The 17,306-nt window shown below is 32.3% G+C and overlaps 2 protein-coding genes across 8 annotated transcripts in view; one reads left to right on the top strand and one right to left on the bottom strand.

Annotated features, from left to right (window-relative positions):
• The window catches only part of Rhogef2 (Rho guanine nucleotide exchange factor 2), a 250,749-nt gene that overhangs the window by 20,552 nt on the left and 212,891 nt on the right, over positions 1 to 17,306 (bottom strand). For all 7 annotated transcript variants that reach the window (XM_071791544.1, XM_071791539.1, XM_071791545.1 and 4 more), the window contains one exon: positions 15,552 to 15,601. In XM_071791544.1, coding sequence (XP_071647645.1) covers positions 15,552 to 15,601 — 50 coding nt within the window. The remainder of the gene's footprint in view (positions 1 to 15,551; positions 15,602 to 17,306) is intronic.
• LOC139820224 (uncharacterized) lies at positions 9,177 to 12,594 on the top strand. Its single transcript, XM_071790367.1, has 4 exons — positions 9,177 to 9,594; positions 9,700 to 9,907; positions 10,200 to 11,596; positions 12,560 to 12,594. Exons 1-4 carry the CDS (start codon positions 9,270 to 9,272, stop codon positions 12,592 to 12,594), a joined length of 1,965 nt encoding a protein of 654 aa, XP_071646468.1. The 5' UTR covers positions 9,177 to 9,269.

The following is a 17,306-nucleotide window of genomic DNA, read 5'->3' on the forward strand; positions in this document are numbered from 1 at the left end:
CAAGCAACATTTAGAACATTATTAGCAGTTGCTTCGAAGAAGGGGTACACTGTCCGACACCTCGACTTCAAGACAGCATTTTTAAATGGAAAACTCAAAGAGAAGATATACATGAGTCAGCCACCAGGATTCGTGAAGAATGGAAATGAAAAATTAGTTTGTTTGTTGCTGAAAAGTTTGTACGGCCTGAAACAAGCAGCAAAATCTTGGTATGATGAACTCGAGAAGACTTTAACTAGAGCTAATTTTACACAAAGTAACGCTGATCCATGTCTTTATGTCAAGAAGGATGAGAATGATGAATGGTGTTTTCTTATTGTTCACGTTGACGACATAATTATTACAGCAAGATCAAACAAGACTATAGACAGAATGAAAACTGATATTAGTTTGTTTTTTGAAATCCAGGATCTAGGTGAAGCAAAGCATTATCTTGGTATTGAAATTGCCAAAGATGAATACGGAATATATCATCTATGTCAATCTAATTACATTCGAAGGGTAATAGCTGAATTTGGTCTTCAAGATGCAAAAGTCTCAAGCGTCCCAATAAACGTTGGATATCTAAAGGCTAGTCAAACTTCGGACAGAGATCTATTACTATCGAATAAGGATTACCAGAAACTTGTTGGATGTTTACTGTACATTTCAGTAAACACACGACCAGACATTTCAGCAAGTATATCCATTTTAGCACAAAAGGTCAGTCAACCGCACCAAGAAGATTGGAATGAATTGAAGAGAGTGCTGAAATACTTAAAAGGAACAATGCACATGAAATTGGTACTGGGAAATAGCAATGATACAAATGAGTTATTGTACGGATACTCGGATGCAAACTGGGCAGAGAACAGAGCAGATAGAAAGTCTAACAGTGGCTATGTTTTCTTCGTCAACGGTGGTCTAGTCAGCTGGGGATGCCGCAAACAAAGTGTGGTTGCGCTATCAACTATGGAGGCGGAGTTTATTGCACTGTCGGAGGCGTGTAGAGAAGCATCTTGGTTGAGGCGACTGCTGAAGGACATGCACCAGGTTGTAGAGGGTCCATCAAGGATATATGAAGACAATCAGAGTTGTCTTAAATTTATTGAGACTGAGAAGATATCAAATCTGAGTAAACACATTGATACAAAGGTGGAGTTTGTCAAGGACTATGTGGATCAAGAAATCATATTCTGCGAGTACTGTCCAACCGAGGAGATGATTGCAGACATGATGACGAAGCCTTTGAGCACTCGGAGATTGGAAAAACTAAGAGCGATGGTCAATTTAACTCAATAAAATGAGGAGGAGTGTTACAGATTTAGCTTGACATTTTATTGGTCGGTTAAAATTGATTCTGATTGGTAGAATATTTGGTTCTTTTTTAGTCACTAGATGACATTAGAAGTAAATTCATGCTTATGCGTCTTTTCTGTTTTCACTGTTTCATGATCATCCATGCCATCCATGTCGGTTACTGATATAATAAAGACTAACGACACAATTAAGTATTACAATAATCGAGTGTACTTTATTTCTTGCGCACCTGAACGCCTGTATAAAGTTATAGTTTTATCAGACCGCAGTAGTCACTACTTCTGGTCAGTTCCAAAAAACAAAAATATCTCGATTCAATTCTTCGGATAAGATATGGGCAGAGAGAAACCTGAGAGCGGCCATCCCGCTTCGGGGGACGCCTGTCCTAATCTGGCCTCTGAGAAAGTGGACGTCAACTACGGCGTTACGCTCGGTAACAATCAGAGAGAACTCGGGTAACGATACATGGGTTCGTATCCGTGCCGTGCTATGGTTCGTGTCCGAACTACTCAGATGGAGGGGATGTGCTGGTCGCACAAGTCCCTCCTCTCCCCTCTGTCAGTGTACGCTCGGCACTCGGCAAGCTTCGCGCGGGGAGAGAAGGGCAGACATACGATCTGCTGTTTCCTTCTCTCTTGAGCTGTTAGAGGCCACGGGTATCGCCCCTCGTGTCTCGCCGAGTGCCGAGTCTCGAGTTGGCAAATCGACGATGCGCTATGTTACATTTATGTTTACGAGTTTTAATTGTTATATTTATAAATATTACAATTATATTTACAAAAAAATTGCAAATTAATAAATAAATTTTATTATACATAAAATCGCGTATGATTATGTACTTCCGTAGTTTTTGTACCGTTAAAATTAAACATAAAATTAATTAATTAAATAAATATTTATAAACATAAAAACTGAAATTCGTAAATGTAATGTATAGAAATTCCCGTTCTGGCCAATATGCTTTTTTATCTAAAAAAAAAAAGTCATATTAAAAACATTAACTTTGGCATAATATTTAAATTTAATATTTAAATGCATAATAATAGTAAAATATTAACTATCAAGAAAAAAAGGTAGTTTATAGTGTTCTTTTTACTCTTATTAAATTTGCCAAATCACGAGCACCAAAAGAGGGATATTGGATTAAAATAAAAACAATTTATTATACAAATAATGCACACGGTTAATGTTTCGACTATAGTTAGTCTTCTTCGGAACGGATTATTACGAAAGAAGAAGATAATAAATATCAAGAAACATGATAATTAATGTTCATTTTAACATACTAAAACATTAAACAATCACCTAACAATATAAACAAAATAAACAAATAATCTATATAATTGAATCACAAATATAAAAACGCCGGAATAATCGAATGAAACCATGGCAAGATAAATTTATATTTATACTAGCTGATTACCCGGGCTTCGCCCGGGAGTCGTTTTTCTTAAAACGACTTCATTTATGTTTCAATATCCTTATTGTGGACAAACATAAGGAGTGTTCATAGATTAAACATGTCGTAACCAATCTTTTTCTACTCGGTCAATTATTTCCAGAAAAATTGGAAAAATTTCTGATACCGGTTTTCAAAAAAGATCGGTAACGAAAAATCACACATTTTATGGCACTCCCCGGGAAATTCTACCCCTATTTTATATACTTTTAGTAAAAATTCGGTCGAATAGTTTAAGAGTGTATAAAGAACATACATACATACATTACATACATACATACATACATACAGACATTCTATTTTATATATATAGATTGAGAAGTGGTAAAATCTCTTCCGTCAGGAAGAGAATGTAAAAAATTATTAACGGGGGTATTCTGATTTAAAAGATCTTTAAAATATATATTTTGCAGGAATTTTTTATAGGGAAACGAAGAAAGTGAATAACGTTAAACTTTGCATGTTCACTTCACCTTATTTTAAAATTTTATTTTTATTTTTTAAGTAACAAAAATGCTTTTCCTTTCTATTATATTATAGGTATTCTGGTCACTAGAAGGTATAAATGACAGATAGTGTAAATAATTCTAGCTGTTCTATAATATAGGTATCTGAAACGCAAAAAGCTAAAATTTTCTTATTCAGAAGAAGTATATGTGGCTATCGTCTGAACTAAAACTAAACCAATATTTCCATCCTAGGCAGCCTTTTTATCAAAAATATTATTAATCAATATTAAATAAACAATTTACGGTCTGAGCTTGGATTTTATAGTAGCCTAATAATATTTTTTATATACTATATTTACATATTTTTTTCAACCTTAATAAACTACGCGCCGACTAACTTGTCAGACTTATAACACAGCTCTTATTGGAGTAGTAAAATCCCCTCACTCCCCTCTAATTAAATCGATTTAAATAATAGTAAAGAATTTACTACTCCAACAAGAGCTGTGTTGTAAATCTGACAAGTTATGTCGGCGCGTAGTTTATTAAGGTTGGATAAAATATACGTGTAGTACACAAAAAATATTATTAGGCTATTAAGATCCAAGCTCGGACCGTAAACGGCTTATTTAATATTGATTGATTGTATAACTGTCACATAAAACGGGGGGTCTTATTTCTCTTATATTATTAAAAATATTATAACTTTCTTTAAAATTTTGTTAGTATTTTATTAAAAGAAAAAAACTAATAAACGTATAATGTTTATTCTAGTTCAGACAATAACCACACTTATTCTGAATAAGAAAATTTTTTGTTTTTGGGTTTCTGATACCTATAGAACAGCCAGAATCATTTACTCCGTCTGTCATTTACACCTTCTAGTAATCAGGATTAACATTTTTCTTACTTAAAAAATAAAAATAAATTCTTAAAATAAGGTTAAATAAGAACATGCAAAGTTTAACAATATTTGCTTACTTTATTCCGCTATAAAAAATTCCTATGTATGAAAAATACTTATTTTTAAGACCTTTCAAACCAGAATACGCCCTTAATTTATTGTTTGTTATTAATATATTGTTATTAATTATATACATATAAGTATTAGAAAGCATATGATATAAAATAATTTCAATATTCAAATTATTGTAATAATAATAAAAAAAATCAATTATTTACATTTTCTTCTGTGTGTGTATGCGTGATGTTATTGACAATAGTTTCTTTGCACGTTTACATTTCTTCTACAGATTTTTTACACGCTTAATTTTCACAAGTGTGATGTCAAATACAGACAAGATTTTTGTTTATCTGTTATAAGCGTTATTTCGAATCCAAGATTTTAATAATTAAACATTTTCAAACTGCAAACGAGGGACAAGCAATATCATCTACACATCATGTAGCCTTAAAATACTATGATCTTTTCTAGCAGCACTAGCGTATAATTTGTCCGCCGACATTACGAATTTCTTCTGCAGCAACACATAAAATGTTGAACAGTTTCCTCGAATGGTTGTAACAACGTCTGTATGTCCTTGCATTATTAATTCGTTAAGGTATTTTTCACATTCTCATTCTAAAATAATAATCCTATTAAAAAATGTTTATTCTTCTTTAAAGAAAATGCTGTCTCAAATGTTATTCTTTCAAAAAATTTTGACAGACTTGGAAGAAAGAGTTTATATATAGACTATATAGAGACAGAAACTTATCTTAACGTTTAAAATATATTTTAAATTTCTTTAATGCATTTAATGCGCGTGTGAGTATGAAAATGCAATTTGTTTTTCTAAATATGATAAATATTATTTTTTAAAAGCTTAATGACAATAATAATCAACGGCAAGACGTTTGTGTGTGATAAAAAATTTACAACATAAAAATACACAAATATATATAATTAAATGTAAAATATGTCTGTTTAATTAATAATATTCACGATGTTTAGAAATACAAATTGGATTTTCATATTCACACGCGTGTGGCCGGGGCGTATTAAAAAAAGAGGTGTGGCCTCGGAGGGTTAATGATGCAAGAGCATGCAGACGTTGTTATAATCGTTCAAGAAAACTGTTCAATATTTTATGTGATTGTTGCAGAAGAAATTCGTAAGTCGGCGAATAAATTATACGCTAGTCGTGCTTCTAGAAAAAATCGTAGTATTTTAAGACTACATGTTGTGGATGATATTGCTTGTCACTCGTTTGCAGATTGAAAATGTTAAACGTTTGATTATCAAAATCTTGCATTTGAAGTCACGCTTATAACAGATAAATAAAAATCTTGTCTGTATTTGACATCACACTTGTGAAAGTTAAGCGTGTAAAAAATCTGCAAAAGAAATGTAAGCGTGCAAAAAAACTTCAATAATATCACACACACACGCACACACAGTAGAAAATGTAAATAATTGATTTCTTTATTATTACAATAATTTGAATATTGAAATTATTTTGTACCACATGCTTCCTCACACTTATATGTATGTAATTAATAACAATATGTTAATGACAAATAATAAATTACAAGGGCGTATTCTGGTTTGAAAGATCTTAAGGACGTTCTCTGGAAAATCAATTTTCTCTAGATTTGTTTTAAAACTGTGAATATACATTAATTTAGGTGTGCTTTATGCGTGGTATAAATTTCAGTACCTCTTACGGTATTAAAAATCGAGATATTGAGCTTCAAAGTTTCACCTTTTAACATGGAATTCCTATTCCGAGCTATTGTAAAACAGATATTATAATGAATTGTGAAAAAAGTTTTCTCTAAATGTTTTTGAAAAACTAGTATATGATCCATAAAAATAGAAATAATATGCGATAAGTGTCAATACCCTTGCGGTACGCGTTTTCGAGAAATACTTGTGTAAAGTACGCGATTTGATGAATTTTTCGCTCGGTTCAGGAATGACAGAACAGGAGAGGCGTCAGTTATTACTTGGCAACGCCGCATAAGTTCTCACGCGTGAAGTTAACTTCTTATTTTTTAGTTGTTATATTATATGTAATATTTTGTATATAAACAATGAAGGGTCAAAGCACATATATAACATGGCGTAGCGATATACGACGGTCGTAGTCCCCGACCTGACAGATCAGGATACGCCAAAGCTTGTGCGTTACTTACGTCCACGACTATGACTGTCTATGTGCTTTGGCCCTAACTTTAGTAAAATAAATTTTTCTTTTTAAGCATGAATACAAGTTGAGCACGACTGGAGCCGGAGAAGGTCTTTAAAAATAGGTATTTTTCAGGAATTTTTAATTAGGTGAACGAAGAAAGCGAATAACGTTAAACTTTGCATGTTCTTTTAATCTTATTTTAAGAATATATTTTTATTTTTTAAGTAAGAAAAATATTCTTCTTATCTATTACTACGTTTACGCGAGCGTTACTTCTGTAGTAACTTACGATATATCACTCGTTTACGCGGAGTAAATTATCGTAAGTTACTACAAAATCCCGTTTACGCGAAGGAAAATCCCGTTTGCGCGAAGGAATTATCGTAAGTTACTACAGAAGTAACGCTCGCGTAAACGTAGTATATGTTATATCTTGATCACTAAAAGACGTAACTAAGAGATGAAGTAAATGATTCTAGCTGTTCTAAATATCAGAAATGTAAAAACCAAAAACTTTCTTATTCAAAATAAGTGATGGCTATCGTCTGAACTAGAATAAACATTGTTTATTAGTTTTTTCTTTTAATAAAGTACTAATAAAATTTTGAAAAAAAGTTATAATATTTTTAATAAAAAAGCCGCTTTTACAAACACAGAATAGAAATATTGATTTAATTCTACTTCAGACAATAGCCACACTTCGGCAGAATAAGAAAATTTTAGCTTTTTGTGTTTCAGATACCTAGAACAGCTAGAATTATTTACACCGTCTGTCATTTATAGTGACCAGGATATAACAGAAAAGAAGAGCATTTTTGTTACTTAAATAAAAATAAAATTTTAAAATAAGGTGAAGAGAACATGCAAAGTTTAACGTTATTCACTTTCTTTGTTTCGCTATAAAAAATTCCTGAAAAATATCTATTTTAAAGATATTTTAAATCAGAATACCCCCGTTAATAATTTTTTACATTCTCTTCCTGACGGAAGAGATTTTACCACTTCTCAATATAAATATAAATTTATCTTGCCATGGTTTCATTCGATTATTCCGGCGTTTTTATATTTGTGATTCAATTATATAGATTATTTGTTTATTTTGTTTATATTGTTAGGTGATTGTTTAATGTTTTAGTCTAGACTAATGTTTAATGTTTTAGTATGTTAACTTAAACATTATCATGTTTTAATATTTATCTTCTTTCATATTCATAGTAATCCGAGTCGAAGAAGACTAATTATAATAAGTACAGTCGAAATGTTACCCATGTGTATTGTTTATTTAATAAAGTGTTTTTATTTTTATACAATATCCTTTTGTTGTTGCTTGCAATTTAGCCGCAATTTGGCCAATTAAACATGCATAGGTAAAATAAATTTAAGGTTGTATGACCCGTAAGATCTCTGCCAAAAGTTTAAGAAACGTAACATAAAGCTAATTAACATATTTAACCCTTCGCCCGTAATCTGGGTCGTAAATGGCACAAGCCGAAATTCAAAATAGAATACCGCCGAAATGAAAGGGGGGGGGGGCTTGCTTTTCCTCGTAAAAAAAGTAGGTAGTGGGGAGAACTCATGCCCAAAGTTTCGTTGGAATTCGCCAGTGTGTGCTTGACCAGCAGCGAGTCAAAGTGCGTCCAGTGCCAATATTGACCCTGATTACGGACAGTGCCAGACTTTCGTGCAAGGAAGTAAAATTAATTTAACGTCATTTTCATATTACTACAGTTATTTTTAACTTATATAAGTGATATTTTTTTATGATTGTGTATATTATATATGTATATAACCTCAAAATGTGAGTGGATGAAAACACGTGTAAAAAGAAATTACATGTACTTTCAGAGTACAATGGATGATCAAGCAACAAATATCAGATATTATTTACGAGAAAGACGATTTTATATGATTTTTTAATAAAATAATGTAAAAATTACGCTAAAAGTCTTATTTTTCTTTAACCCGAAAAACGCCATTTTCAATCCTCAGAATAATTATACTTTTTAAAAATGACCCATATACAGAATTTTTTTCTTGAAAGTACACATATTTAACTATAAAATTTCGTTGGAATTTTTTATTTTGATTTAAAATTCAATGAGATATGATTTTTTTAATAAAAATGGATTTTTATCAATTTTTTGCATAAAGAATTATTTATAAACAATTTATTTTATAATGAATCGCTAAATAAACTTTGGGATTATAAAATAGGATAGTATACAAGTATTACAGAATTTTTTCAGATTTTTTGAACATTATTTACTAGGTCAAAATAACGACAGGACATTTACGACCCAGATTACGGACGATGCCAGTCAAATTATAGTTTACGGGCGAAGGGTTAAGAAGATATATTCTTTACTGGAAAGTAATATTTATATTAATATTTTATTAAAATAACGGTTGCCTGTGTTTTTAAGAGCTATAGAGACATTTTTATGCATATTTTCTCGTATGTAAACTTTCACTTTTAATGGTTTTTAGAAAGACTGTACCTGACTTGCAACTGACACAAACGAAAATCTGAAAGTGTGAAAATCTTTAAAAAGTAACAAAACATAGTAATTACTGTTTAAAAATACTAATGAAATTATATTACGTTATTTATTTACGTCATTTATTAATAAATTAAATACAATAGCTCTCATAAAAAAGTATTTTGATCGCGGCAACGTCGCATTTTCTGTAAGTTGGTAGCATTGATCTCACTCGACATCAGCTGCGTGAACGCGAAGTGTGCTCCGAGCACGTGTAATATACAGACGCATCGTTTGAGGTTAGTTTTCGCTTGCGCTACGAAAATGCCAAAAGTAAAACGTTACATGTGGAAAGGAAAAGTTGTCACTGAAAAAGTGTACAATCAACGGTTAGCGCAGACAAATACTGGGAAACGTAATTTGAAGACACGAGTCGAAACTACACCAGATGATTGTATGGAAAATACAAGTACTGCGGAGAAAGAATCAACAGATATCGATGAAGAACAAAGATCTTTCGAATGAGCCTGGTGAAGGACGCCGAATCGTGGATTTAAAATTTCTCGGTGAACAGTTATGGTGCACATCTTGCAAAGAAACTTTATCATTAAAGAATATTGAACAAGAAGAACGTCGAGGTCTTGGATCTGTTTTGCTCATACGATGCCATAAATGTTTATTGGTTAATCCTGTTGTAACGGGAAAGCAACACACTCCACCTGGAAAATCAAGACGCAACTCACGATTTGATGTTAATACCAAATTAGCAATAGGTTAGTATTATTTATATAGCAAACTATTATTTATAATACTTCAAAAACAAGCCTAATATACAATAAATAAACAGCCACATATACATAAGTTAAATCTTTTTCTAGGACTGATCCACAGCGGAATAGGTTTCACAAATTTAAACAAATTGTTAACTTGTTTAAATATTCCAACAATAAATTTCAAGACGTATAAGAGATACGAAGCAGAAGCAGGAGGAGCACTGGAAATAGCAGCTAAAGAAAGTTGTCAGCGTGCAGTTGAATTAGAGCGACAACTAACGTTAGAAAATAAAGCGACTATTGAAGAAAACATGTAATTTGGAATTTTATTTTACAATTGAATTCGCTTTAAATTGTACATTGATTTGAGTTTCTATTATTTAGATATTCAACTATAATAATTGTATATTGTAACTCTAACATTTTTGTATTTTTATGATTGCATGAATTTTAAAATGTTATATTTAAATTCAATTTAAAAATTAACTTTGAAATGAGATAATCATTAAAATAAGAAATAATTTTTTGATGCGATATAATAATTTGCTATATGTAATATCCTGTCGAATTCGAATACAAATGATTTTTAATTTACTTTTTAATAGGCCTGACAGTGTGAGATCTTGTTTGAATACATCCCAAAAATCCTTAATAGATCCTCATCCTGTAACGTTCGATACAGTAGTGATACATCGTGTGATGGCGTCTTATGATATGGGGTGGACTACAAGAGGAACTGGTCGCGACTATGATAGTCTTAATGGTTTTGGATCTATAGTAGGCCACTTCAGTCAGCAAATTTTAGATTACTCAACATGTAATCGAAAGTGCAAAAAATGTGACATGGGACATACTCCTTTCGATCATGATTGCAGACTGAATTTTAGAGGCTCTGCCAAAGCCATGGAATCGCATGCAGCAAACAAACTAGTCAATGAAAGTGATATTTTAAAATCGAAAAATGTCGAAATTGGCATTCTTGTTGGTGACGACGATAGTTCCGCCATAGCTGCTTGTCGAGCAGGTGCTTCGCATTCAATTGCAAAATTATCATATGTCAACCATACATCCAAAGGAGTGAAGAAATGCTTGTATAATATAGAAAAACAGCACAAAGAGTTGACAAAAGACGGAATAACCTACTTTCACAGATGTTTCACATACGCTATGACCCAGAATAGGGGTAAAAGTGCAGCTATGGCCGAGGCGATAAGGAGTATCCCTTATCACGCGTTCAATCAGCATGAAAAATGCGGCCAATGGTGTGGATACGTGAAAGACAAGGAAAATTATAATCACAAAATGATTCCAGGTGGCTTTACAGACTTGAAATTATTTGAGGCACTTAAGGAAGTCTTTGATAAACTGGCATCAAATGCAGAAAAATTTTCTGTAGGCGCCTCCAGTAACGTAAATGAAAGCCTTAATGCAAGTATGGCTAGTAAGGCGCCTAAATCTAAATGTCTAAGCCTAACAGCATCAGCCGATTATCGATACGCTTCTGTTGTTGCACAAAAGAACATTGGAGAAAGTTACCCCCAAATAGCTGCAAAAATGTTGACATTGTCGCCTGGTAAACATCATTCCAAGCACGTTAAGAAAATGGATTCAATTAAAAAACGACGACAAATAACAACAGCAAGTCGTGCATTTAAATTGAGGCGTATGCAATTAAAAAAATATAGAGCTTCTCTACGATACCAAAGAGAACTTTCAGAAGGTGTTACTTACGAAAGTAATTCTGCTTTATTGAAAGAGCCAGCCGTACAAATAAATAAAGAATGTATAAGTGATGATGAAGGTACTATGGAAGAAGATATTCCCATAGTATATCTTGACCTCGAAACCTCAGGATTTCAAAGAAATTGCGATATTTTGCAAATTGCAGCCAAATGTGGTAAAAATTCTTTCGACGTTTATATTCAACCTAGTCAAGAGATTTCTGCAGCTGCCACTGCGGTACATGGTCTTCGAAAATGTCAAGCAGAGTTAATGCTGTATGGTAAACCAGTTCTTTCAGTTCCACCAAGGCTTGCAATAACAAATTTGTATCAATGGTTAATTTTATTAAAAAAGAAATGTTATATAGCGGTACAGAGTTTTGATGGACCAAGATTGATTGATTTAATAACAGTTTATTCTTTAAGCGAAGAGTTTGCTGACATTATTGTAGGATTTATAGATACCTTACAGGTTATAAAAAAAGAAACTAATCGAAAAGGTAAAGGAGAATGTTCAATTACAGGATTAGCAAATTGGCTTAAAATTTCTAGTGTAAATGCTCATAACGCAGTGCAAGATGTATATATTTTAGAAAAAATTATTAGTAAATCTGGTATTAGTTATGAAACATTAACAAAATATGCAGTGAGTTATGCAGAAAAATCACAAAAGTGGATTGTAGATAAGCGCATAAATAGTCTGCTTCCAGATTTAAGTCCATTAAACGGTATAGTGAGTTTAGATATTAGGAAAAAACTGGCACGAGCTTCTATTAACATGCAATGTTTAAAAGATACTTATTTTCAATCTAGTTCAGAAGGGATTTATCAATTGTTAAGTAAAAAGAAAAATGATAAGCCTGTAGTAACGGCGTCTAAGTCAGTCATTAATAAAATAATAGATTATTTTAAAACACTTTAGAATTATTTAATAATGAATTATTTTATTAAAATATATGTTTCAATATAATTATAGTTTGTTTCCGTTTCCGTAGTATTTATATAGATATAAAAATTTTCAAATATCTATGATAATCGAGCGTTACACGCACTTTATTTAAATGTATTTTTTTCTACGTATAAAATATTAATATGTTATTTATTTAATTTGTGAAAGATTTTATATTTATTATATGTGTTGATAATTTATCATTTTCAATGCAGTTAATAAACGAAATGTTTACATATAAATTAATAATCGATTATTTATGACATTTTGATATCAATTATATTTCGATACACAGGAGGCTCTATTGAAAAAAGTAACGGACCTCTGTAGTATTTGTTATCCTTTACGGAAAGTGACGGAGAGAGAGGTTATAATGTGACGTCATAGTGCGCTGTTGCCGGATCTCCGTACTTACGAGTTCAGCGAGACCAAGCGAGACTGTTCTCTGTTTGCTTTTTATTTAATATTTCAGAAAATATCCTTGAAGTCATAATTTTTTTGGTTCTAATTTGTTTGTAAGATGTTTATTAATATTTCTGCAAAGTTTTAAAAGGATGCCATATTTTCTTCGATATTAATTTCTCAAATAAAGTTGAAAAAATAGTGAAACTTGATGAATTCCCGTAAGAGCCCATGTTAAATTCAAATTGTTATAACTTTTTAACGGGCCTCGCAAACTTGTTCAAACTTGGCACAATGCTTTATTATTATAATACTCATCACCTGACAAAGTTTAAAGAATTTGGCATTTTTTCTTGTAAGGGGTCATACAACCTTAATAAGAGTAAAAGAACATTATAAACTACAATTATTTCTCATAGTTAATAATATAATTATTGGTATGCATTTAAATATTACATGTAAATATTATTATGCTAAAGTAAAGGTTTTTAATGTAAGACTTTTTTAGATAGAAAAGCATATGTATAGAACCGTGATTTTTATACATTACATTTGCGAATTTTAATTTTTAAGTTTATAAATATTTATTTAATTAATTATATTTGCAATCTTTATATATTTATAAATTTCTAATATATATACACATATATATATTTATTTATAAATATAAAAATTAAAATTTTTAAATATAAACGCAAATGTAACATATAGCGCATCGTCAATTTGCCAACTCGAGACTCGGCACTCGGCGAGACACGAGACACGAGACGCGAAACCCGAAATGCGTGACATCGTGATATAGTCGGCGCGTGCTAACGGCCACGCCGCGCCGGCAACGATACAGCTCAAGAGAGAAGAAGACAGCAGATCGTATGTCTGTCCTTCTCTCCCCGCTCGAAGCTTGCCGAGTGCCGAGCGTACACGGACAAAAGAGGGGCTTGCGCGACCAGCATATCCCCTCCATCTGAGTAGTTCGGACACGAACCATAGCACGGACACGAACCATGTGTGTACCGTTACCGAGCGTAACGACGTAGTTGACGTCCACTTTCTCAGGCGGCGCGTCAGTATACGTCCGCTGGAACGGAATGATCCCGGTCATTCCCGGTGGCCGCTCTCAGGTTTCTCTCTGATATGGGGCTATACATTTCTCTCCAATTTCCTATCACTTTTATAAAAAAATTGGGTGGGACTACTAGGACAAGTAGTTTGATACACCCTGTGTATATACAGGGTGTAACAAACAGGTTGTCTGCTACTTTAAAGGTGAATAATACATATCAAAATAATGAAAAAAGTTCTTATCAACATAGGTCCGCAAATAATCTCCTACCGAGTTATGGGCATTACAACTTTTGACTACAGATATTCAAAGCGTATCCTTGCATGCCAATACATTGTTCGGTTCATCACCTCATGTTCGCCTTAACACGTTTAAAGATACCAGACGTATTACGTATTTCTGCACATCCAGTCTGTACATGTTGGTACCGAACCAAACAAACCGAACATGTATTGTTCATGCAAGGATGTCATTTTTAATATCTTTTTTAATTTTTGTACGTATTTCGATAACTTAAAACGTATTCTGTTCGTTAATAAACCGAATTTAAGCTTAAAAATTGCGATGCCCATACTCGGTAGGACATTATTTGCGGACGCACGCACGCACGCACGCACATTTCTGTACAAAATGTCTGTGTGCGTGCGTATGCGTGTGTGTGTGTGTGTGTGTGTGCGTGTGCGTGCGTGTGCGTGTGCGTGTGTGGGTGTGTGGTGTGTGAGTGTGGGTGTGGGTGTGTGGGTGTGGGTGTGGGTGTGTGGGTGTGTGGGTGTGGGTACCATGTACAGTATATTTCTGAAAATATGCTATATGCTATAGGGGAGACCGGGGCGATGTCGTCACTATTTTTTCGGTGCCGATTTTTAACAACAAAACAAATAATTTTAGTAAAATGTAAAATACTGTTGTAAAGAGTGAATCCTTGGCTACAAAATTTATGAGAACATTTTTGGTTTACGTCGCTTTGTTCAACTGATATAGAATAAAAACGACAAAAGTGCAGAAATTGAAATTCAAAATTGCCGAGGCAGAGTCGTCACTCCATTCTCGGGCAGGATTTTAAATAAAAATTCATAATTCCGATCGTGAAAAATGATAGGATGCATTTTATTAATTATTTTTTTAATAGAAAAATGGAAACATTAATTAAAAACACGATGGCGGAAAATAATTACAAGAAAAGCGCACACACTTATGTGCCCTACGTTCGCACGAAATGCACTGTTTCTCGTCAGCTCTATTCTGTCATTTCTGAACACACGCAGCACATATTATCCAAGTCCTTGCCTGAATCCAACCACTGCTGCTTCTTTGACTTTGATTTTCGCCCGAAGCCTCCATGATATGACTTGGTGACGACTTCGCCCCGAACACAGATTTTAAGTTTGATCGCTCATGAAATATTAGAAATCAACGAAAATGAAAAAATTTCACTGGATTTGTGTTCAGCATGCATTACTCTTTAGAATCACTTATCTCGAGATTCGGAGAGAAAATAATATTTAAAATATTTAAAATTTTCGACGCACAAAAAATGTTACTTTTGACCTCCGAAAACACGTTTGCCTTAATGAAAATCACAACATGGCATATAATTTCACTAAACTCCGTTAGTCACATAGGCACCATAAGTAGTGTTTACAATATTAATGGCGAGTTCACACAACATACAGATTTCGAGATAATTGTAGTGACAACTCCGTCCCGGTCTCCCCTACTATTCCTCTTATAAAATAATTAACAAATAGATTAAAATGTTTGTTAATTGTGAGTAATATCTACTGCACACAGTCGCATATATAAATTGAAAGATCTCTCTTACATCATGATGAGCGAAGTCACTGCTGCAATTGTCTTGGCATACAAGGTCATCTGCAAAGACATCGTTATATTTTATTTAATTAAATCGCTTTACAATAATTCAGAGTATTCGCTTAAAAAGTTTCTGGAAAGTATAGATAATTTTTCAGATCTTTTTTCTCATAAATGAAAAAAATGTAGAAACCTTGTAGCTTTGCACATGTATTTTTTACTTTATTATCATTTTTACCTCGTTTCAAATAAAAATAATTAATATCTATTAAAATATAAAATGCAAGTGCTGCCATTTTAAAGTATTTGTCCTCGATGTATGAGTGTCATGATTGAGCCCATTATAATCATAGCAAATAAAAAAGTTTATTTTAGTCAATAGGCTTCTCTAGTCTGTACCTCAAATATTCATAAAAAGCTATATAAAAAGAAACGTTGGTATTTTAAAGAAAAAATTTATCTTTTTACAAAATCTTTACCCTAAATTGCTATTAAAAAAATTAAAGATATTTTTATAATCTTGGTAGAGGCTATAAAGAGACATATATATAGAATATGTATGTGATTTAATAGTATATAGAATCTATGTGTAAAATTCATCGATATACAGTGGCGATCAAAAATTTCGGCCCAGATAGATTTTTTTCCATATTTTGGGTTTAGGAGAAACGAACAAAAAATGATTAACTTTAAAAAAAATAACATTTTATTATGAATAAACGTTGTAAATAATGAAAAATAATTATTGGTTTATTTAACAAAAAGCAAAAAACGTATGATCATAAATATTGGGCCAGGAACTTCAAGTTACTTCAAATCACAAAAATTAATTGAATCACTAGAAAATATTAAAGAAACAATAGTTAATATTTATATAAACAATATTTAATATTTGGTAGCCATGCCCTTAAAAATAATGATTGCTGCGTAAGAAACGCACAGTAGTCCCAAATCCCAAAAACCTGGCCAAAACCCAAATTTTCAAATATTTAATAGAGTATTCAAATATGAAAATATTACCTCAAATGTTTAGTGAACCAATTTATGCAATAATTGTTTTATGAATATGTATTACAACTTTGAAATACTTCCTCAAAGTTGGACAATTTTATGCACGCGTTCCATACTATTTTACAACTATGACATCGTGCTGTCTCCCACAATAATAATATTCTATAAATTTTTAATTCCTTTGAATGACAACTTGATAAAATCTTATTCTAACATATATTGTAATAGAAAATGCAATATGCTGTGTTTATTTACATTTTTAATATATTCCTTAAACAGTAAAAATTTTATGAACGGATATGAATAAAATTGTCAATATAAAAAGTGCGACGCAGAGTGATGCATTCTTTTTTATCTCATAACAAAGACTATAAAACATAAAAAATAATTTAAAAAAGAATTAGCTGTTCTCTCTCTCATAGCTGCTCCTTGCAAAATATCAAACCACAATGTGGTGACGCCTAATGGTAGAATCAAGAGACGTGGCAGTGTCTCGCGTATGTAAGACCGTGCTCGCGCCAAGTATACGCGAAGCGACACTGCATATATTACTAGTTCATGAAATTAGTAATGACAATGGATGATAACTTTGTCTTCTTTATTTATTGTTATTTGTTTATTTATCGCAGTATGTCAATTGTGTATGTATGGTTTGTCAACAGCTCAATAATGCCTTACAGTTAGTTCTTTGTCTTAGTTCAACGTGAATAAAAGCACAATGTATTCGAGAAGTATAAGTCGCCGCGAAATTCAC

The sequence above is a fragment of the Temnothorax longispinosus genome, chromosome 10 (assembly GCF_030848805.1).
Source record: "Temnothorax longispinosus isolate EJ_2023e chromosome 10, Tlon_JGU_v1, whole genome shotgun sequence".
NCBI lineage: Eukaryota > Metazoa > Arthropoda > Insecta > Hymenoptera > Formicidae > Temnothorax > Temnothorax longispinosus.